Below are 22,500 nucleotides of genomic sequence, written 5' to 3'. Positions count from 1 at the left end.
TCAATTCAGCATCTTATACTGGAACTTCCAGCATGATGAAGCACCATTACACCATCACCATGACAACCAGTTCAGTTAATTCAGCGTCCTCCCCAGTCACCAGATCTGAAGGTTCTAACCGGTGTTAGTACGGTGTTCCTAATAAACTGGCCACCTGCTGCGTGGTGAGATGTGAGGGCGTGTGGTGCAGTGACCCAGATTTTCTGGATTCAGGAGGAACGCCGGTGCGGCGCTGCAGCCTCGGTTAGAGATGAGGAGCTGAACATGGTTTAGATCTCACACCCACCTGATCCAGTTTCTCAGTCTGAGACTTCAGTCTGCAAACGTTCACCTTCATCTCAGAGTTCTTCTCCTCCAGGAGCTGCAGCCTGAGGAGAGGTCATCCAAAATACACATGAACCCCAGTGTAACCAGCATCAAAGTCATGTTACACCAGCACTCATCCTGTCACTGCTGGGCCCCTGAGCAAGGCCCCTAACCCTCAGTATTCTATAGCATAGTATATGATGTATAGTATGATGTATAGTATATATACCTGTTAGTCAGCACTTCTATCTGGTTGCTCTTGTCTTTCTCCAGTTTGCTGTAAATCTCTCGGTGTCTCTTCAGCTCCTCCTCCAAACTCTGTTCAGCCCTCAACTCCTGATCCTTCACATGCTCCTCCAGCTCATGTACCCTACACACACACACACATACACACACACACACATACACACACACAGTGGATTCTAAACTAAAACCCTCTGTTTTACAGAAATATTCACACCCCGTGTACTCAGTAGACTCCAGGTTCTCCTCTACAGGACTTCGGGCGCTTTATCCCACTTCTCATGAACGACTCTCTCAGGCTGTCAGCAGGTCTCTCAGATGTTTGATGGGGTTTAGGTCTGAGCTCTGGTTGGGCCACTCAGGGACATTCAGAGACCTGAAGCCTCTCCGGTGTTTTTGTGCTTTGGGCCATTGTGTGCTGAAAGGTGAACTGTGACACACACAGTGTGTGTGTATGTGTTGATGTGTGTGTGTGTTGAGGTAGGTGTGTGTGTGTGTGTGTGTGTGTGTGTGTACCTGTGAACCAGCTGTGTGTTCTCCTGCTTCAGTTTAGATTTCAGGTCTCCGTTTGCCAGGCTGTCGTTCTCCAGCTCTGAAACTTTCTTCTCCAGGTAACTCACCTGCACACACACACACACACACACACATTATCTTACTTTCTCTGTGTTTATTTGATCCTAACTGTCTGTATGAGGACTGTGGGGATTTGTGCACCTTTTCAGTGATGTCGATGTCACAGGAGTCGATGCTGTCCCGAAATAGATCCTCAGTGCTGCCGTGACTGCTGCTGAAGTTACTGTGATGGAAGAGCTGCCTGTGATTCACACACACACACACACACACACACACACACACACAGTATACATGGGTTATTAATCATTCTATCTGTCTAAGTTTGATGGTTTATGAAGGTTTATTTTAACTGTGAGTGTTTTGTTCTCACCTCCCGAAGGCCGTGCTGGAGATCTTCCTGTTTGGGCTGAAACACACACACACACACACACAGAAAACAACAACGATGCTTCATTATTCATGCCAGTAGGTGTGTTTGCATTCAAATCCATACAGAATCACAACATGTGGCTCCTCTGTAAAAAAAAAAGCTTTTGAGCAGTTTGGTTCTCTGTACATTAGATTAAATACAGATGAATATTTTATTAAAAGTCGTTACCTCAGAGGAAGTCGGGATTGTTAATGAATTAGCGATGAATTAGCGGCTCACCTGTTAGCTTTGAGGTTTTTGAGTCGAGCCTCCAGGTCGTTGAGCAGATTCACCTTCTTACAGCACTGAGAACAATAAACGTCCATCAGCTCGCTGTTATACAGGTGTGGGATCTTCTGAGGGGTGTGTCCAGCACTGCGGAGACACGCCCATATATACATCAGTTCAGCACTGCAGCACAGTGGCGCCATCGGCTGGCCTGGAGACGTCGGCTATCACTTATACACACTGAGCTCGTTCATACGCTTCATACAGCAGATTCAGGACGTGTTTAACTGTAGAGGATCAGATGGTGCAGAATGTACCGGAGACGTGAGGTCAGGAATCAATTAGCCTCATTGCTAAGCTACGACTGATGAGAGCCTCGGTCTGGTCAGTAGCCACATGTGGACGTGAAGTCTGGACACGAATGAAAGACGCTTCAGAGCATCAGAAAACCTGAATGCTGAGACGAGACAGAACAGAAGAGAAGCCACGGAACCAAACTAAGATCCAGAAGTTCTGTTACTCTGGGCGTGTGATGAGGCCCCACATGAGGACATTGAGGGCAGATAAATCTGACCCATCTGTGCAGACAACCATCACAAAGCAAGCACAGCGCTCAGGGGTCTGAATACTTTCTGGATCCACTGTATACGAGTGTGTGTGTGTGTGTGTGTGTGAGATCGGTGTAACCTGGACGGCAGTGAGGAGCCGAGGTCGGAGAAGCCGTTAGTCCGATTGTCATCATCGGGGCAGGGGCTGCTGGGAATAAAATCCACGTCCTCTCCCTCTCCATAATCCTCGAACTGCTCCTCCGCCGAGATGACGGACGCGGAGGCTGACGAGACCAGCGGGGCTGAGCTACAACGAGAGGAAACAAACAACAATCAGAGATTTATACACCTGGTTTATACACCTGGTTTATACACCTGGTTTATACACCTGAGTTCAGACTGAGAACCTCGTGTGACCTCAGAGCTGCTCTACTTTAGGAGTCGGGGCCGCTGAACTGCCCGGTCTGACCAGCAGGTGGAGCATGGAGGCGCAGCAGCATGAGATCTGTCTGTTCATGACTGGAATGATTCCACCCCACTGAAACACTCACCTGTCTGCAGGTAGGAACAGTCCTCCTCCGACTTCCTCCTTGTCATCACGGCGACCGTCGGAGGTCTCGGACGCTGCGTTGCTGTCCATGTCAGAGTCCAGCGGGTACAGCGGGTTAGCCTGGTGCTCATCGCCACCCTGAGGAAACAATCGAATACACCCAGAGTTAGGTCTGATCTACCCCCCCCCCCCCCCACACACACACACACTATAACTCCACCTATTTTGGACAGGCTGAATTTCCTGTGCACTCTGGCGCCCTCTGCTGCAGTCTTGGGACATACGGAGGATCACACTCGACCAGACAGCAGGGGTCACTGTTACAGCTCAGCGAGGAGAAACTACCCACACTTCCCTCCCTCAGACACGACCTGGCTCATGTTCTATGTTCCAATTCATCCCAAAGGTGTTCAGTAGGGTTGAGGTCAAGGTTCTGTGCAGGCCACCGGACATCCTCCACATGAAAGCAGGTCTTTATACTCAGGGGTCCAGTCCTGCCGGTACAGGTAACAGCCTTCCCCAAACTGCTGACATAAAGTTTTATAAAATATTATTTATTCTCTAAGTGAGAGAGAGGGGTGTCCACATAATTTTGGTCACATAGTGGAGCTCTTCAGACCCGCTCCACCGCCAGCGTTCATCTATGTTCATTACACACGTGTGTGTGTGTGTGTATGTGTGTGTGGCTGAAAGATTAAAACTAACGGATCAGACGTGGCGTCCAAATACTTTTGGAACTCTACAGTCTTAACGAGGTTATCCCCCCCTCCTCTACCCCCCCCCCCCCCCCCACTGAGAGGAGATATTTATAGCAGCTTCATTACATCTGTGAGTTATAGCTGCTGTTAGAACTCACACCCTGCTGCACACACACACACACACACACACACACAGTCACGCCACATCCCCATACAGCTCATTTTACATATAAATTATAATTATTTATTATTATTATTTAAATTTAATTTGTATTTATTTCACCTGCTGCCGAGTGAGTGAACTGAGCGCGCTCAGAACTGTGTGATCATCCATTACTGGGCTAACAGGTCACGCTATTCGCATGCTAATCACGCTGTATGTGTGTGTGTGCTTTTTGTCTGGCCTTCATTCCTAATGCGCCGATGGTCGGTGACCCTGTCGACCGAAATCGTTTTTGTCCTCGACACCGTAGGTGGTCGATTGAGGGGAGGACTGAACCGCCCTCCCACACCCCAGAAATGTGCTCTCATTACTAACCATTATTATTCATTTTATATGCTTTATTTAACCTATTGACATCAGTATGGGGAAGGTCCTTCCCTGTGAGGTTCATAAAGACATGGTTAGGTGTCCACATACTTTTGGCTCATTATTCAGTGTTTTCTTATTAACCAATCAGACTTGAGCATCACTTGAATGTCATCAGATGTTTTAGGTTCACTGTTAATGCTGCAGAGTCGATCGTGTCTGTGTGTGCACCCAGACGGTCGATAGCACAGCTGAGATTAGAGCTAGCGCATTAAACCGCCACACCACTGTATAAATAGTGAATAGTGACACTGCGCCTACTGGAATGGCTAAGAGCATGAAGAGATAGCATGACGCTAATGCTAACTGTTGCTCATGATGTTCTGTTACTAGGTGGAGATAAGCGGTTGAATGGAGAGCTGAAGCACGTACACAGCGCTCAGGAACATCACGAGAAACCAGATCAGAACCTCAGCGATGCTCACCCACCACACCCACATCTCCTCGTACCTGGTGCATCAGGGCGGAGTGATCTCCTCCACCTTCTCCACCCTCCATCACCAGCACACATCCAGTTCTCCCAGTCCTCTCCTCTCCCAGTCACGTCAGCGTCCCATCACTCAGCTGTTCCTCAGTCCTTCAAAACTGTTCCAACAATCCTCGTCCCTTCTCCAGATCAGATCAGTTCTCTAGATTCCTCACGCCACTGCAGTCCCAATCCACCAGCTCCCTAATTTAAGTTGGTCCACTGTTCTCCCAATTAAACGTTCCTTCTCTCCACCGTCCTCTGAACTTCTCCAACAATCCTCCTCCGTCCTCCAGATCAGTCGCTCCTTAAATCCCACCGTTTATTTATTGTTAATTTATCGTTCCCTCAATCCAGAGTTCTCTTACCCCACTGTTCCCCTGATCCAGTGTTCCCTCAGTCCACGTTCTCTTGATGCACCGCTCCCTAAATATACAGTTCCATCAATCCCCCGTCCTCTCACTGCACCGTTCCTCAGTCTGCTACTCCTTACATCCACTGTTCCACTTATCCACTGCAGTCCCAGTCCACCAGCTCACTAATGTAACTCAATTTTCCCAGGGTTCACAGTTCAGTTATTCCAGTGTTCCACTAATCCAGTGTCCTCATTTACAGTTCCATCAGTCCTCGTCCTCTTACTGCACCGTTCCCTCAGTCCTCTACTCCCTAAATCCCCGTTCTCTTACCCCACTGTTCCCCTGATCCGGCGTTCCCTCAGTCCACGTCCTCCCGATGCACCGCTCCCTAAATCTACAGTTCCATCAATCCACCGAGATTAGAACCGGCAACACGTCCCATAAAACCGGCGCAGCATCTCCAAGATCCTCTCACACACACAGCAGTGCTGAGATCCTGCGCGGTTACCAGGCACGTTTAAACACGTGTACACACACACACACACACACACACACACACACCGCCAACAGTTGTTTGGCTCTGACCACTCCTCTCTCTCTCACCCACACTCTCTCTCTCACTGTTGCCAGGCAACTATTCAGCAGGACCGTCCCCGGCGGTGACAAGTGTGTGAACGTTCCACTGCAACACACACACACACACACACACACACACACGCACGCACACACACACACACACACACAGTGTGATCACACCGCCACCCATAAAACAGAAGCAGACTGATTTCTACAGAGCAGGAGACGAAACCACCGCAGGGACCATGAACAGATCTGAGAGTCTAGAACCCACCCAGATAGAACCGCTCAACACAGAACCAAACCCCCACATGACAGTGAAGGACCTGCAGCAGGGAAGCGGATCACTACAGAACCATAGAAGAGCCTCATCACAAACATCAACGTGTGGAGGATCAAAAACCACTCCCAAATTCACCAGAGGAACATTCAGAGTGTTGGGTAAAAGAACACCTCTCTGACTGGTGGAGGATCCGTCATGTTTTGGTGGCAGCCAGTGAAACATCACACGGTCAAGAAACTCCTGCAGCTCCACGACAGGGACGATCCTCAAAATCTGTGAAAGTTTGGAGTGGAACCTCATGGTGATCTGAGCTCTGATCCTAAACATAATGTGAGATTATCTGAGAAGACCTCAGCAGGTGGAAAGTACTAATGTAGCTGTGTCCACAAACTTTTGCAAGCTACAGTTATTATTTAAAGAATAAAGTAACAAAGTATAAACACTTACAGAACAGTGTTCAGTGAATATGTTGCTGTAGATGTTGTGGTTCCTTTTCTCCTCTTTAAAATGATTAAAATGTGCCTCTAAATCAGGGGTGCACAAACTTTTGCATTAAACTGTGGACAGCTTTAGGAGTCGTACTGTTAATATTCAATAATACAGATTATAACTGTATAAATGTGCCAGAATTATCAGAGGAATCAGTTCATTCATGTTTTTGATGATGAATTTGGCAACCCTGTTTACAGCAGTCCAGTAACAGTGAGTGTTATTCAGTGTAGGTGTGGTTCATCTGCACCCTGTCCGGTTCAAACCTCTAAATAAACACAAACACAGGTAACCTCAGCCATGATGTCCTCACACACACACACACACACACACACACACACACACACACACACACACACACACACACACACACACACACACACACACACACATTGGATGAATTTATATACACACAGGTTTTATTTGGCCCTCAGATTCTCTCTCAGGATTCATAGAAGTTTTGTTATCAGGACTGGACGATTAATCGATTAATCGATGGTGTTCCGTTATAACTCGACCCACCGTTCCACAAACTCACCCCGTCAGTCTACTGTTCCCACAATCCTCCACCAGTTGAGGTTATAATGTGCACCCATGGCTGGATTACTGACCGGGCCAGTGGGGCCAGCGCCCAGGGGCCCTCGAGGTTAGGGGGTCCTGAGGGGGGGCTCTGGGGGCCCTAGCCATGCTTTTGGGGCCCCTAGACTTCTACAGAAGTCGTTCACCATGGGTCCTTGATCTTCTAGGGACCTAGAAATTGCCAGGCAAGCCACCGTACGCACCAACTCCACAAGGGGAGGGGGGGGGGTGCCGATCGAGCGTTGCTCCACCAAGGGGGAGGGGGGTGTGGCGCAAGGAGGGACGCAGAGATGAAGTGCCTTTCAATACATTGTAGGCTGGGGTAATTCAATATTTTGAACACTTTTAAAGGGTGCCGTGACTGAGTAAAGGTTGAGAAACTCTGGTTTAATGTATTAATCTATTTATGTTTTTGGAGGGGGCCCTGGGCAACTCTTTGCCCAGGGGCCCAGACTATCCTTAATCCGTCCTTGTGTGCACCACACACTTTATATGAAGCAGATTCTACATCAGCTCCAGCCAGACATCGCCAATCTCCCTGCTGCATCATTCCTATTAGCATGTTTTCAATAAATGATGTTTGATTCGGGAAAGAATCGTTCTGATTCATTAATGAATCATTTGAATGAATCATTCGATACGTTTTATAACCGTGATCAGATCTAATTCAGTCCAGTTTCTCGGTTCTGATTTTTACTCTGATCAGATTAAAGTCTGGAGAAAGTTTCTGTGGTTTTGGTTTTGAGAGGGATTAGAACAAAGACCCATCAGAGAGGAACAAATTCAGAATCAGAATCGATTCTTCCTGAGGAGATAAAAATGAATCAATGTGTTTGAGCATTCTGGTGCCCCCTAGCGGTGAAAAACTAAAGTTGCGCTTTATATTGCAGCGTTCATACATGAATGAGGAATAAATCACAATAAATAAGCAAATATTTCTATTATAATATTACTTTTTACTTTTATAATAACTTATAACAGTGACCCTACCTGACAGTAGAAGATGTTGTGGGTGTTGTGGGTGTGATATGAATGATCATTGGTGCTGGTTGAATCCAGGAGGTTCTTCAGGATCTCCTCACATCCTAAAACAACAAGAGGAACCACAAGAGGAACTTTCAGTTCTGATGATAACTGTACAGAACTGGTTTTGTAGAACTTTTAATTACTGAGGATAATTAATTATTCTTAGATATTTGGTGTATAAAGGAATAAAAACAAATACTGGGGCAGAAGAACCAGTAACAGTTCTGGGTTAGTAGGTGTTGGGTTCCTGTGAGCTGAGATGCTGTTTCAGGACCTTTTATGAATGGTTCAGAGTTGAAAGCAGAGAGAAGCGGAACATCAGTGACCTGAACGTTTGATCTCCGGTCATCAGATGAGTGTGTGTGTGTGGGGGGGGGGTTAGGGGTGATTACTTTTTCACACAGGGTCAGTAGGTCCTGAATATAAAGGGTTTCTTCTAGAAACTAAACATTAATGGTGTTTTTGGTTACTCAGTTTGTCTTTGATTCATTTATTTTGTCTGAAGGTCAAACAGAGGTGTGACATGAAAGGACAGAGGAAATCGTGGGGGGGGGGGACTTTTTCACAGCAATAAACACGATGAAGAAAACAAAAAACAAAAACAATTAAATTATTAATTTGTTTGCCTTAAATTATTCATGCTTGCATTTGTATTTCATTATTTTAATGACATGCAGCAGTATAATAATATACTACATGATCAAAAGTATGTGGACGCCTAACATTAACCAGGTGAAATATGGAGCTTATTTAATCATAAGAGTATTAGTGAGATCAGGCACTGATGCTGGAGAAGACTCGTCTCACAGTCGACATTCCAGTTCATTTCAAAGATGCTTTGTAAAACCGCCACAGAGCAACACAGACTTTTGAGGAGTGTCCACATACTTTTGACTGTATAGTGTATAAGAATGCAGCTGAACATGTGCACCCCCCCCCTCCATCCCTGCACCCAAAATCACACCCGTACCCATTTATAGAACCATGGAGGAACGTGGAAGTGCTGCAGCATGAATAAAACATTCCAGCTGAAGCTTCAGATCCTGCTGAGCTGCACCGAGAGCAACATGCAAAAGTATTGGGACGCCCCTTCTCATGACTAAATTCATGTGTTTCAGCCACAGCAGTTACTAACAGCTGTAATCAATTAATCATATAAAGGAAATCTTATGCTCCTAGCTTTGCAGCATCAGTTTAGGGAAGGTCCTTTCCTGTTCCAGCATGAGTGAGCTCTATACAGATGTGAAGAAGCTCCAGTGTCCTGCACTGACCTCAGCTACACTCAACAGCTCTGGGATGAACCGGAACACCGACTCATCAATCAGTGCCCAGGCTTAAAGAATGCTGTCACAAATTCCCACACACAGAGACACTTCAAAGTCTTGTGAGAAGCTTCTCAGACTCTCGGCTGTTGTTTATGAAAAGGTCACACAGAGGTCGCTCTGTTTTAATACAGTTTGTTTTTGAAGCATGACGTCCGACACGCTCACAGTGAGGCGTCCCAATACTTTTGCTCACGTTGTGTTTTTGTACTGTGATGTTGTGAGAGCTGTGAATATGAATATGATGATATTAAATGAAACAGAGATACTCCGTCTGTTACCTTTCATGGTGAACACGCCGTGACAGAAATCTTTAAAGCTAATCCTGCCGTTAGCATTCGGGTCCAAACACTGCGCCAACTTCCTTATCTGTAAAAAGATCAAAGAGAAACAAACGATAAAGATATTAAACCAATAACAGCAAAATACTGTACTGTACTACACTAAACAACATACTACACTATACTGTACCCTACATTACCTTACAATACTATAATATTCTACACTATAACCTTACCTTCACCATTCATCACACCAGTGACCCAAAGCACAGAGCCAAAACAACACCGCAGTGCTTCAGGAGAGTCTCAGAATGGCCCAACCAAATACTAGAACCGGATCATAATTTTTACACCTGTTAGTACTGGGTGTGGCTAAAACAGGGGGTGTCCAAATACTTTGGCCATAAGGTCATTTAGAGCAAACAATCCACCTTCTGCAGTACAAGCGGAAGCTGGGAGAACATGCCCAACTACTGACGGCCATTGAACAAAGACAAGGATTAGACAATGACATTACCTCCTTCAATTTGCCACTGTGGGCCCCTGAGTGAGGCCCCTCACCCTCAGTTGTTAAACTGTGTTCAGTCAGAACTGTAAGTCGCTGTGGATAAAGGCATCCGCTAAGTGCTACAAATGTAAATGAGGATTAAACCCGGGTCATTAAGACCCATGATGCTGTGCAACACCCACTACAAGCTGCACCACTCTTCACCCACAGAGCTTCAAGTATTAAGAGCTATTTACATCAGACACATCAGATCTGATTACAGCTTCATCAGTCTGTAAATCAGAGGCAAAATAAACATCCCAGCTGGTCTGATTAAATGAGTCTGATTAGACAAGTCTGGTTAGGTAAGTCTGATAAGATGATTCTGGTTAAATGAGTCAGATTAGACGAGTTTGATTAGACAAGTCTGATTAGTTAAGTCTGGTTAAATGGGTCAGATTTGGTGAGACTGATTAAATGGGTCAGATTTAATTGAGTCTGATTACAGGGAGCTAAACACACACATGAACGATTAAAATAAATAAAACTGTTATGATTTTTTACCTCCTGATCCGTTTGTCCGAACTGAGATCCGAGCCGCACCAAGTGTTCGACCCGAATGAAACCATCCTCATCTCCATCACACATCTCGAACACCTCCTTCAGCTTCCTCAGCAGCACCAGCAGATGCCCGGGCTGAGGGGGCACCGTGCCCTCCATCCTGCCCTCCATCCTGTCTCCTCACTACAGTCAGAGGGAATCAGTGGAGAGCAGAGAGAGACGGAGTGTGAGGGGCATCATCTCAGCTCGGTTCGGTTCACTCTGATCATCATCATCTCCTCCAGCATCATCACCTCCAGCATCAGCACCAGATGATCCGAGAGTCGTGACGCAGAACACAAGCCCCGCCCACCGAAGCTCAACAACAAATCACCTGCAAAACGATTCCGATTCGGCTCAGCTCGGAAAAGTGATTCGATCATTCGACTCACTGATTCATTCAGAGAAGGGTGAACTGAGCCGATGTTTTTGTTTGAGCCTGGTCAGGGTTGCGCTGCGTCCGGTGCTACCTCATTCACTTACACTTATGGGTTATTTAGAGCAGCCAACCCACCTTCTGCATGTTTCTGAACAGATGAATTTGGAGTATTTACAGACTATTCAGAATTAAGGCTTGAACCCTGGTTCTCGGGACCCAAACTTTCAGCTGCACCAGCTTTTACTTTTAATATTGATATTATAATTCATGTGTTTAATTTTACATGAAATAATTTATTCCTGGTTTTATTATCGGCTGTTCACTTGTTTAGCTTTCCATGAACAACTGCTAATTTTATTGAAATATCTTTGATTTCATTTATTAATGAATATCTTTTAATAATTAGTGACTTTTTATACATTTATTTCGTTTTTAATTATTTTACTGTTAATTGTAATTATTTATTTAAATGCCATAATTAAAAGCTGCAGTAAGTAACACTGAGATGTGAAGATGTGAAAAATTAACCTGCAAAAGTCATTTATTTTAATTCATTAACAACATTAAATATATTAATTGTAGTACCTATTCATTATAATAATAACAAAACAAACTCATTTATTTATTTTACAAAACTACAAACTCCTTCATTCATTCAGTTTCATTTGTTTAGTTTATAAAATCATTTATTGACGTGGTTGGTTTTATTATTTATTGCTTCACATTTCAAAGATTCAAATAAACAGAAATAAACTGAAATGTTTAATTATTAAAACAATCAAAATAATAAAACAAAATCAATAATATCAGTTTAGTTAAATGTAGTTTTATCTTCACACACTGAGCACTTTATTAGGAACACCCACAGAGCAAGCACAGGTGATAAATAAAAATATAAAAAATAGAAACACAAAAAAAAAACACAGCTGTAGTAAAATAAGATTTATATATAAAAGAGAAAGTAAAAGAAGATTCTCATCAGGTCGTCTGTTCCAGGATCAGTCTGGGCTCCAGCAGAGACTCCCAACGTTCAGTCAGCTACACACACACACACACACAAACACACACACACACACACACACACACGCACACACGCACAAACACACACACACAAACACACACACACGAGAACTGATTAACACACCACAAACACAGTGTGTACAGTCTGTGTGTATATATAAAGTGTTTATATGTAGTGTGTGTATAAAATTTGTATATGTAGTGTGTGTATAAAATTTGTGTGTGTGTGTGTGTGTGTGTGTTACCTGGGAGCCGAGTGTGACGGCGTACTCCACATGTTCTGATCCGTCCGGGTTCTGATAAACCAGATCAAACTTTCCAGGTTCAGCAGGAGCTGAGAGACAAACCAGATGATGAGAGGATTAACACCAGATTAAACACCAGCACTCAGCTGAAAGTACCCCCTCGTACCCCCTCGTACCCCCCGGACGGTGCAGATGATGATGAGGAGTGTACTTACTGTGGGATTTTGTCAGCAGCTCCAGTTCAATCATGCTGGTGCTGGGATTTAATCCAACCACCTTCCCCTCCTGTAAACACACACATGTAATTAAAATAAAATAGAGGAAACATCACAATAGTGATGGAACTCTTCCTGTGTGGGTGGTGCAGGTACCCATGATGCACTGCTGCAGGAGTCTGTAATAATAATGAGGTTAAATATACGTACTTTATAATCGGACACCTGCGGAGTGTAGTTCTCCGTCAACTCCAACAGCTACAGGAGAAAACAACAACAACAACGTTAACTACAACATAAATAAATCAACATAAACAAATATCAATTACAACCGAAATATAATAATAATGTAAATAAATCAATATAAAACTCAAACGAATCCGGTCCAGGTCCGTTTTTACCTTGAAGGCGATTTTGGTTCCCACAGCAGGAGGAGCAGCGAGGAGAGGAAGAGCATCATAATCACGCCTCACCACCGGGTCAGGAGGATTCTACACACACACACACAAATAAGCATGTGTGTGTGTGTGTATATGAGTGTATAAGTGTGTGTGTGTGTGTGTGTACGAGTGTGTGTGTGTGTGTGTACCTGCAGCAGTACACTCCTGTTGCTGAGCGTCTCTCTCTGATGTTTCTCCTCATGCTGGTAGGTGTGATGAAAGCCTTGTTTCCACGGCGTCCCTCGGGCCCTCCCGAACCCCCCGCGGCCCCCTCCTCGACTCCTGGCTCTGTCCGGGAGCCCTCGGCCCCTCCCGCGGGGGGTCTGCGCCGGGGTGACCTGAGGGTGCGGCCTCTTTATCACCAGCTCTGTGTCGCTGCTGCCCGAGTCGCTGCCGCCGTTCTGCTGGTGGTTTGGTAGGTTCTTGCTGACGGGGGTGAGAGGGACGGGGGTAGAGCCGTTCTCCAGAGGGCCCGGGCAGGACGACCGGGGTTCTGCTGCAGGTTTGGGAGGGACCTCGTCGTCTGAGGAGGAGTCGGAGGAGGGCGGCGGCTGAGGTTTTTTAAGCGCTTGAGAACCTGTGGAGTTTTTAGTGGTAGCTTTGGTAGGTTCTCCTGTGGATTTTGGAGCGTTCTTGGTTGATGATTTGCTGGAATCCTCCTCCTCCGATGATGATGATGAAGAGTCTGTAGATGTTTGCTGGTTTGATCTGGACTGGTTCTGTGGTGCTGATGGTTTCACAGTGATTGTTGATTTTCTTTTCACCACTGGAGCTTCGTTCTCATCTGATGATGATGATGATGAAGATGAATTCTGTGTTTTCCTCCCTGGTTTAGAGGTGGAAGCTGATTTCGGTGGAACTGTGAGTGGTTTTGAGGAGATTGTGGATTTTTTCGCAGTTGAAGGACCCTTGTTGTGTGATGATGAACCTGCCGGCCGCTCCTGCTCCGTTTTTGCACTGGTGCTGGATTGCGGCTGGATTTTTGAGCTCTTTGGAACAGGCGCTGGTTCCTCCTCAGATGAAGGTTTGACCTCTGCAGGCGGTTCATGCGGTGAGGTCGCGGTTCTGCTCCGTTTAGATTTCCCGTTCACAGTGACGGGAGGATCAGGAAGCTTCTTCTGCTCCGATCTGGGTTTGGAGCACGACGGTTCCTCTGTAACCACGAGCTGCTGCTTCTTCTTCTTGTGTTTCTTCTTGCTTTTGGGTTCCCCCGACGCCCCGTGCTCCTGAAGCGGTTCATCCTCCTCCTCACGCCGCCTCTTCCTCATCACGTGATCAGAGACGGGACTGCAAACCTTCACCCTGTTCATAACGGGAACACAGTCAGTAACGGGGTCCACCATAATACATACCAGCGTTTTAAACATACTCAGTTCCCCTGTGCACTTCAGCGACCTCTAGTGGCTGAACAAACACCAAGACTGATGGAGAAGCTGATGTGTGTGAAGCTGTTGTGTGTGAAGCTGATGTGTGTGAAGCTGTTGTGTGTGAAGCTGATGTGTGTGAAGCTGATGTGTGTGAAGCTGATGTGTGTGAAGCTGATGTGTGTGAAGCTGTTGTGTGTGAAGCTGATGTGTGTGAAGCTGTTGTGTGTGAAGCTGATGTGTGTGAAGCTGATGTGTGTGAAGCTGATGTGTGTGAAGCTGATGTGTGTGAAGCTGTTGTGTGTGAAGCTGTTGTGTGTGAAGCTGTTGTGTGTGAAGCTGATGTGTGTGAAGCTGTTGTGTGTGAAGCTGATGTGTGTGAAGCTGATGTGTGTGAAGCTGATGTGTGTGAAGCTGTTGTGTGTGAAGCTGATGTGTGTGAAGCTGTTGTGTGTGAAGCTGATGTGTGTGAAGCTGTTGTGTGTGAAGCTTATGTGTGTGAAGCTGATGTGTGTGAAGCTGATGTGTGTGAAGCTGTTGTGTGTGAAGCTGATGTGTGTGAAGCTGTTGTGTGTGAAGCTTATGTGTGTGAAGCTGATGTGTGTGAAGCTTATGTGTGTGAAGCTTATGTGTGTGAAGCTTATGTGTGTGAAGCTTATGTGTGTGAAGCTTATGTGTGTGAAGCTGTTGTGTGTGAAGCTGATGTGTGTGAAGCTGATGTGTGTGAAGCTGATGTGTGTGAAGCTGATGTGTGTGAAGCTTATGTGTGTGAAGCTGTTGTGTGTGAAGCTGTTGTGTGTGAAGCTGATGTGTGTCAAGCTGATGTGTGTGAAGCTGACGTGTGTGAAGCTGACGTGTGTGAAGCTGTTGTGTGTGAAGCTGATGTGTGTCAAGCTGATGTGTGTCAAGCTGATGTGTGTGAAGCTGATGTGTGTGAAGCTGACGTGTGTGAAGCTGACGTGTGTGAAGCTGATGTGTGTCAAGCTGATGTGTGTGAAGCTGACGTGTGTGAAGCTGTTGTGTGTGAAGCTGATGTGTGTCAAGCTGATGTGTGTGAAGCTGACGTGTGTGAAGCTGATGTGTGTGAAGCTTCCGGATGCATCGTGACATCGGTGTGCCAGCGATGGAATCCTACAGAGAGTTGCAGATCGTACGCTCCACCAATAAACCCCTCCAAGAACCTCCATAAAATCAGGTCTGGAAAAGCGTCCAGTCGAGCAAGCTTTATACTCGCACCAGAACAAAGCTTGTGAGCACACAGCAGAGTAAAGCCTGTATGACTGTGGTCAGTCACATGATCCAGACCTGATTCTGGTGGTTCCTGGATCACACCTGAACATCCTCTCAGCATCAAAGCTGAATGATTTTCTTCTCAGCCTTTCTGAAGAGCACTACTGCTGTTCCTCGTGCTCCGCAATGAGTGCAGCCAAACTAGCCCTGTTTATATGGGCACAGAGACGCCACAGGCTGTGTTTAACAGAGTAATCAGTCAGTGATGAGGAAGCAGGAGGCCGAGATGTGAAACTAAATGATGAAGAACCTCGTACAGCAGGAAACCATCAGAACTTCTGAAGTCATCCACCGCTCTATCCTGGTCAGGGTTGCGGTGGGTCCAAGTCACTAGGCAAAACACCCTGGATGGGTCACCAGTCCATCACAGGGCGTGCATGTGCGCACACACACACAATTATAACACACACACACACACACACACACACACACACACACACACACACACACACACACACACACACACACAGCACGTCTTTATACTGTGTGAGGAAGCCGGAGCGCCCGTAGGAAACCCACAGACACGAGGGGAGAACGTGCCAAACTCCACAAAGAAATGACGTGGGACTCGAACCCCAGACCTTCTCGCTGTGAGTACGATGTAAAGATGAGGAAGGTGACTGACCTGAGGGTGTCGCTGTCCCGGAGCAGGTGAGCGCTCTCTGCGGGGGGCAGGTAACAGTCCTGCAGGTACAGGTCCAGCTCGGTCCTCCTGCTGTACTGGAACTTCTCCCTGATCACACTCACCACGTCCGTGATCACCCGGCACTCCCGCAGGTCCAGCAGAACCCAGCTCATCCTGCACTGCACCAGGCACGGCGGGGGGTAGTCGAAACATAACCGAACCCGAACCACGCCGCCCGCACCACCTACACCAGAGCAAACACCCGAGCAACATGCCATCCTGATCCAGCCGAGTCTCACTGCGCATGTGCGTTACCGCCGCACGCTCGGCCTTCTACAAGAGCGGAACATGACGTCACACTGGGGACTTTTACTCTGCACGTGACGTCACGCTCAGGACTTTTACTGTATTAGAGCCGATAAAACGCGATGAAACAGCATTAACATGGAGTCTAAATTACAATATATATAAAAATCATTATTATTATAAATCATATAATCAGCGTAACAACAAAGAGCGTCATTGTTTGATTTATTTGTGTATTTATTCATTAATTTTAGTTTTAATTAAGCATTTCTTTTCATTTAATTATTTACTTTTTATTTTGTCTTATTTAAAATAATTGTATCAGTGCAGTTTTGCTCTGTAAATCACTTTAACCTGCTGCTGTATAAATAAAAATGATTAAAATAAAACTGGTCAGTGTCCCGGAGCGCGGAGCTTCACTGCTGCCCTCTACAGGTGAGACGGGGAATAAAGGGGAATTTCCGAGTCTAGGTCAGGTGATTCGGAGGTCACGTGATCTGTAGAAGTTTGAGGGTCAGCTGACCCAGGTGCTGACAATTCGGATCAGGTCTGAATCAGAATCAGGAGCAGGAGCAGAACTTTGATCCGGATCAGTTACAGTGAGGCTGAGGAGGATGAAGATGAAGCTCGGCGGTGTTTTTGTTTTCACTTTCATCTCTGCTTTGATGTTGGGATCATGTTTTCACCTGGGTAAGCGGGTTCGTTTCCTCCTCCGTGTGTGGAGGCAGTTTGTGTCTCTGTGCTGCAGGAGTTAAGGAGCTGGATGCGGCACTTTGAGGTTGATTAAAGTGATCCGGTTTAATTGGCGGCTCGTTTGATCTTCAGATCTGTTGTTTAATTTTGTTTCCTTTGATGTTTTGGTTCAGGTCCGGAGTTCGTGTGAACTGTAATGAAGCGTTATAATCATTTCTGCAGCTCTTATTAATGTGTCTCTGAATAAATCAATCACGTGATTGTGGGTACAAGTTTGTGATTCGGTGCAGGACCCACTGCGACCCTGACCAGGATAAAGCGCTGGTAGAACATGAACAGACAGCACCTCTGATGATGGATGTGCGGGTGTAGAGAGTTTTATTGAACTTATGACCTCCTGATTCCTCACTACTGATTGTGATTGATTACAGCTGCTGGCTTCTCTGTGCCCACATAAACAGGCATAGTTTGCCCTCACCTAAGGAAGAAGGATTTAATTGGATGATCTAGTGTAGTCCATAAACCAGTAAAAGCCGCTCTGAATTAGAACCTGGATCAGCGGTGTACTGGGTCAGGATTTGTTTACGTTCCTCTACACTGAACTCGTCTTTATGCTGGAACAGGAGAGGACCTTCCTCAAACTGTTGCCACAAATTTAAAAGCATATCCTTTATTTAATATAAATATAAAACATGTGTGTCTGAGACACCTGAGGTCAGTAACGAGGAGTGGTGTCCACATACTTTTGGCCTGTAGTGTAACTCCATGAGCAGGATGCTTTGCTGTGTGAAGTGATTTTATTAGAACCTCCTTCACTGACTGTAATCACGCTGCTCTATCGCCCCAGGCGTCTCCGTGGTTTCGGGGAAGGAGGCGTGGGACTACGTGGAGGTGCGGGACGGCGCTCACATGTTCTGGTGGCTCTACTACGCTAACGGCTCCTCCAGCAGCTTCCAGGATCTTCCTCTCATCATGTGGCTTCAGGTGGGTTCCTCACATAACCAGAACTATCGGGCTCGGGCGTGGCCCCGAGCGTCCTGCTGATCCCTGATCTGTGTGGTGTTGGGAACAGGGAGGACCTGGAGGATCCGGCTGTGGGTTCGGGAACTTCGCTGAGATCGGACCGCTGGACACCAACCTGCAGCAGAGGGACACGTCCTGGGTGAGTGTGTGTGTGATCCAGGTACAGCTCGCTCGACTGTGGACAGTCACTGAATTCATGGCAGATCTGCTGCTTCATAGATTACACACTCTATATAGCCAAAAGTATCTGGACACCCGAACATGAGCTTGAACAAACAGTATTAAGACCATGTGATCAGACTGTGTGTGTGTGTGTGTGTGTGTGTGTGTGTGTGTGTGTGTGTGTGTGTGTGTGTGTAGGTGAACGCAGCGAGTGTTCTGTTCGTGGATAATCCTGTAGGAACGGGTTACAGCTACACCGACTCGTATGGAGCTCTCACCAAAAACGTGGCGATGGTGGCGGCAGACATGATGGTTCTACTGAAGCACTTCTTCACCAAGAGAACTGAATTCCAGGTACCACACACACACTCACACACACACACACACACACACACACACACACACACACACTCACACACACACAATACAGCCTATAAATACACACACACACAACAATACAACTGTTTGTTCTTATAACTGGACCCCTGAGCAACCCTGTAATATTCAGTCTGAACCCGTGATGAGTTCTGGGTTTGATTTCTCTCTCTGGTACAGAAAGTTCCGTTCTACATCTTCTCTGAGTCGTACGGAGGAAAGATGGCGTCTGCTATCGGACTGGAGCTCAACAAGGTAACGCACGCACACACGCACACACACACACACGCACACACACACACACACACACACACAGTGGGTATTAATAATGGAGACCAGTCGCAGCGTCTTTTAATATTTCCGTCTCTGTGTTCTCACACTCAGCTGATGGTGACTGAAACCGGAAGTGTGTGTGTGTGTGTGTGTGTGTTTCTGCAGTGTGTACTTCCTCTAAACGTGTGTGTGTGTGTGTGTGTGTTTCTGCAGTGTGTACTTCCTCTAAACGTGTGTGTGTGTGTGTGTTTCTCTCCAGGCGGTACAGAGTGGATCTATAAAGTGTCGTTTTGCGGGCGTGGCTCTGGGAGACTCATGGATTTCTCCTATTGGTCTGTAACTCTTCATCTGATGATCTAATCATGTTTCTGGGGAACAATCGGCTTCATCTTTAATATTTAATAATAATAATAGAATAACAGTAATGATGATGATGATCTTTTCCTTGACAGACTCAGTTCTGACGTGGGGACCGTACCTGTACAGCACTGTGAGTTCCACTTCAAACCATCAGTACAGTATTTAATAATACACACACACACTCACCGACACACACCGTTGGGCGGCACGGTGGCTCGGTGGGTAGCACAGCGTGTGTGGTGCATGTTGGGTGTGGTTGCCATGGTGCCCGGCGGTGATGTCTGTGTAACTGTGTACAGTCTCTGCTGGATGATGCTGGTCTGAAGGAAGTGATGCAATCAGCGAAGGAAGTTCAGAAGGCGGTGGAGCAGGGAGAGTACGAGAGCGCCACCCAGCTGTGGAGTGTTACTGAGAACGTTATCGAACAGGTACACACACACATATATAGTGTGGGTGTGTGTGTGTGTGTGTGTGTGAGTGTGTGTGTGTGTGTGTGTGTGTGTGTGTGAGTGTGTGAGCTGAACTTCTGTTGTGGTTCCAGAACACCAACGGCGTGAACTTCTACAACATCCTGACCCGGGACGACAGCGACCTGCTCACATCCAGCAGCAGCGCGGGTGAAGGATTCCTCGGTAAGGTCCGAACGTCTGCAGCAGTAATTACAGCGTTTAACCAATAAAATTCACAAAAGATTAAAAACGTACCAAAACAGGCGCCCAACCGGCCGATAGCACTCATAAGATTTGAACCCAGATCACAGGATCTGCATCACACGAGCGCCTCGTTAATTAATGAATGATTATAAATGTTTTATCATTGACTGAAGGTTCTCAGGTTTGTTTGTGTTGGTGTTCCTCCAGCTGCTCTGACGCGGCGCCATGTTCACCCACTGCAGCGCCAGTCGCTCTCACAGCTGATGAACGGACCAATCAGAGAGAAGCTGGGCATCATTCCCAAAAACGTCACATGGGGAGGTACAGATCACCTCACCATCTACCACCTCCTACAGAGTCATGTGACCCTCAGCTCCCAGCATGCTCAGCTCTGTGTGTGTGTGTGTGTGTGTGTGTGTGTGTGTGTGTGTGTGTGTGTGCAGGACAGGCGGAGGAAGTGTTTTTAAGCATGGCGGGAGACTTTATGAAGCCGGTGATTGATGTTGTAGACGAGCTCCTGGCTGCAGGAGTGAACGTCACCGTCTACAACGGACAACTGGACCTAATCGTGGACACCATGGGTAACATCTCACTCACTCAGCCAATCAGATTCATCCAATCAGGTTCAGCCAATCAGATTCATCCAATCAGATTCATTCATCCAATTAGATTCATCCAATCCTCTTCATCCAGTCAGGTTCATTCAATCTTATTAACTAACCAATCAGCTTTATCCACTCATCTTCGTTAACCAATCATGTACATCCAATCATCTCTAATCATTCATGGTTTTGGATGCAGTAGCTGATTTCACACCTCCATCATATTTCACTTCATAAACTGAAATGCACTTTTATCCTCATTATCTTCTCATTTAGTCATTACCAGTTCCCAGTTTCTATCCCGATCCTCTCTCTTGCTCCACCTCCTTCTGACCGTGTCCGTTTCTTATTGGTCGGTCAGTGCTGAGCGCTCACACAGATCTTGATCACGTACGTACGCTAATCTGCTGCCGCCAACTGTGACCTGTAGCGGTGTGCAGACACGAGGCCTCGTGATGGATCGGCGTCCTGTCAGGGGAACTGGACCCACTGTGACCCAGACCAGAATAGTAAAGGATGAAGATGATGGAGAGGAAGAGATCAGGTTTAGTGTGCAGTAGGAAACTGTAGCCATGATGGTGTGTGTGTGTGTGTGTGTGTTACAGGACAGGAGTTCTGGGTGAAGAAGCTGAAGTGGGCCGGTCTGGATCAGTTCAGTCAGATGAAGTGGACGCCGCTAGAAGATCCACAATCTGCTGGACAAACTGGAGCTTTTTATAAGACCTACAAGAACTTCTCCTTCTACTGGATCCTTAAAGCTGGACACATGGTAACTCTACTGCACCACTGTCCACAGTCGAGCGAGCTGTACATCTACATCATTATAGATACATCAGTATAGTATCTTACCACTGAGCTCCAGCTGCCCTGTACCTGAGCCTCCAGTTTGGGTTGCAGCACTTATAAGCCCTGAGCCGTTTGTGTGTCTGTGTGGGCGCCCGGCCGGCTGATAGCAGAGCTGAGCTCCACTCACTGTGTGTGTAACTGTATCTCTGTGTGTCTCTCTCTCGCTCTGTAGATCCCGGCGGATCAGGGCCCGATGGCGCTGAGGATGATGAAGATGGTGACGCAGCAGGAGTGATGAAGATTGCTGCTTCATTTAGGACAATCAGACAGAAGACCTGGACGAGATGGGGTGGGGGGGTGCGGCGTCCAATCCTCTTATTTCAGCTTCACACCAAAAATCTGATTCTGCACAAGTGTTTTTGTTTGTTTGTTTGTTTTTGTGGCGTCTGATGAAACTGACGAGCTTTTACATTTAATCCACGTCTGAAATAAAATGATTTTTTTTACATTTTTGTCTTGATAATAAATATGTTCAAATGAACAGTTTAATAATCTCAGACCTTCATCCAATCACAAGCTTTTATTATTATTATAAAATGATTTTATTATTATTATTATTAACAGTACAAACCACATCCAGAAACCCTCAGTAAAAAGTGTGAGGTGTTTATTTCTCTTCAGTCTTTATTTAACTGATACAAATAGAAAGAAAAGATTTTTAACGTTTCACTCCTAGCAGAAACACGTTCAGAATTAAACCTCGGATTAAAGTTGCTGAATAAAATAATGTACGCTAGGACCAACAGTATGTGGATGCCTGACTATGAGCTGGTTGAGCATTAATATAAAGCCTCCACACCCACCCTGTTTGCAGCTATAACAGTCTCCACTCTTCTTGGCAGGATTCCCACAAGGTTCTGGAATGTGTGTGGGGGAATTTTCTGTACGATCACACTCAGCATTCCAATTCGTCCCAGATGAGTCCAGTAGAACAGTGTGTGTTTATGCGCTGTGTGTGTAGCTCAGCGTCTTCCGGCCCCACTGTGATTCGGGTACGCCGACGCCCCCCCAGCTCACCGG

General features: G+C 46.3%; 4 protein-coding genes across 5 annotated transcripts in view; 1 reads left to right on the top strand and 3 right to left on the bottom strand.

Moving 5' to 3' along the window:
• The window catches only part of rab11fip4a (RAB11 family interacting protein 4 (class II) a), a 16,495-nt gene extending 5,634 nt beyond the window's left edge, over positions 1-10,861 (bottom strand). Inside the window, exons 1-11 of one of the 2 annotated variants that reach the window (XM_063019060.1) lie at positions 10,574-10,861; positions 9,523-9,610; positions 7,884-7,978; positions 2,859-2,995; positions 2,447-2,614; positions 1,772-1,906; positions 1,493-1,528; positions 1,264-1,363; positions 1,066-1,169; positions 536-676; positions 287-368 (exon numbers count right to left, since the gene is read on the bottom strand). In XM_063019060.1, coding sequence (XP_062875130.1) covers positions 287-368; positions 536-676; positions 1,066-1,169; positions 1,264-1,363; positions 1,493-1,528; positions 1,772-1,906; positions 2,447-2,614; positions 2,859-2,995; positions 7,884-7,978; positions 9,523-9,610; positions 10,574-10,741 — 1,254 coding nt within the window. In that variant the 5' untranslated portion in view covers positions 10,742-10,861. Of the gene's footprint in view, positions 1-286; positions 369-535; positions 677-1,065; positions 1,170-1,263; positions 1,364-1,492; positions 1,529-1,771; positions 1,907-2,446; positions 2,615-2,858; positions 2,996-4,594; positions 5,540-7,883; positions 7,979-9,522; positions 9,611-10,573 lie in introns of those variants that run through there. The other variant, XM_063019061.1, reaches the window with a different exon arrangement.
• An 825-nt stretch (positions 10,862-11,686) lies between these two features.
• On the bottom strand, positions 11,687-16,472 carry coil (coilin p80). Its single transcript, XM_063018806.1, has 7 exons — positions 16,188-16,472; positions 13,058-14,210; positions 12,870-12,959; positions 12,679-12,726; positions 12,469-12,538; positions 12,254-12,342; positions 11,687-12,026 (listed from the first exon to the last, which is right to left on the bottom strand). Exons 1-7 carry the CDS (start codon positions 16,463-16,465, stop codon positions 11,967-11,969), a joined length of 1,788 nt encoding a protein of 595 aa, XP_062874876.1. The 5' UTR covers positions 16,466-16,472; the 3' UTR covers positions 11,687-11,966.
• A 545-nt stretch (positions 16,473-17,017) lies between these two features.
• Positions 17,018-21,926, top strand: scpep1 (serine carboxypeptidase 1). The gene is made up of 13 exons (XM_063018719.1): positions 17,018-17,183; positions 18,034-18,170; positions 18,259-18,348; positions 18,570-18,725; positions 18,927-19,001; positions 19,279-19,351; positions 19,472-19,509; positions 19,679-19,807; positions 19,921-20,011; positions 20,240-20,353; positions 20,476-20,613; positions 21,240-21,403; positions 21,653-21,926. The coding sequence occupies exons 1-13, from the start codon at positions 17,108-17,110 to the stop codon at positions 21,713-21,715; spliced, it is 1,344 nt and encodes a 447-aa protein (XP_062874789.1). The 5' UTR covers positions 17,018-17,107; the 3' UTR covers positions 21,716-21,926.
• Positions 21,927-21,998: 72 nt separating this feature from the next.
• The window catches only part of engase (endo-beta-N-acetylglucosaminidase), a 10,505-nt gene continuing 10,003 nt past the window's right edge, over positions 21,999-22,500 (bottom strand). Inside the window, exon 14 of the mRNA XM_062984677.1 lies at positions 21,999-22,500. This exon is cut by the window's right edge and continues 300 nt beyond it. Within this exon, the coding sequence (XP_062840747.1) occupies positions 22,423-22,500 (78 nt within the window). The 3' untranslated portion in view covers positions 21,999-22,422.

Source organism: Trichomycterus rosablanca, chromosome 22 (genome assembly GCF_030014385.1).
Source record: "Trichomycterus rosablanca isolate fTriRos1 chromosome 22, fTriRos1.hap1, whole genome shotgun sequence".
Taxonomy (NCBI): Eukaryota; Metazoa; Chordata; class Actinopteri; order Siluriformes; family Trichomycteridae; genus Trichomycterus; species Trichomycterus rosablanca.
Note: the sequence above shows the minus strand (reverse complement) of the source record. Positions and strands in the feature narration are given on the sequence as shown.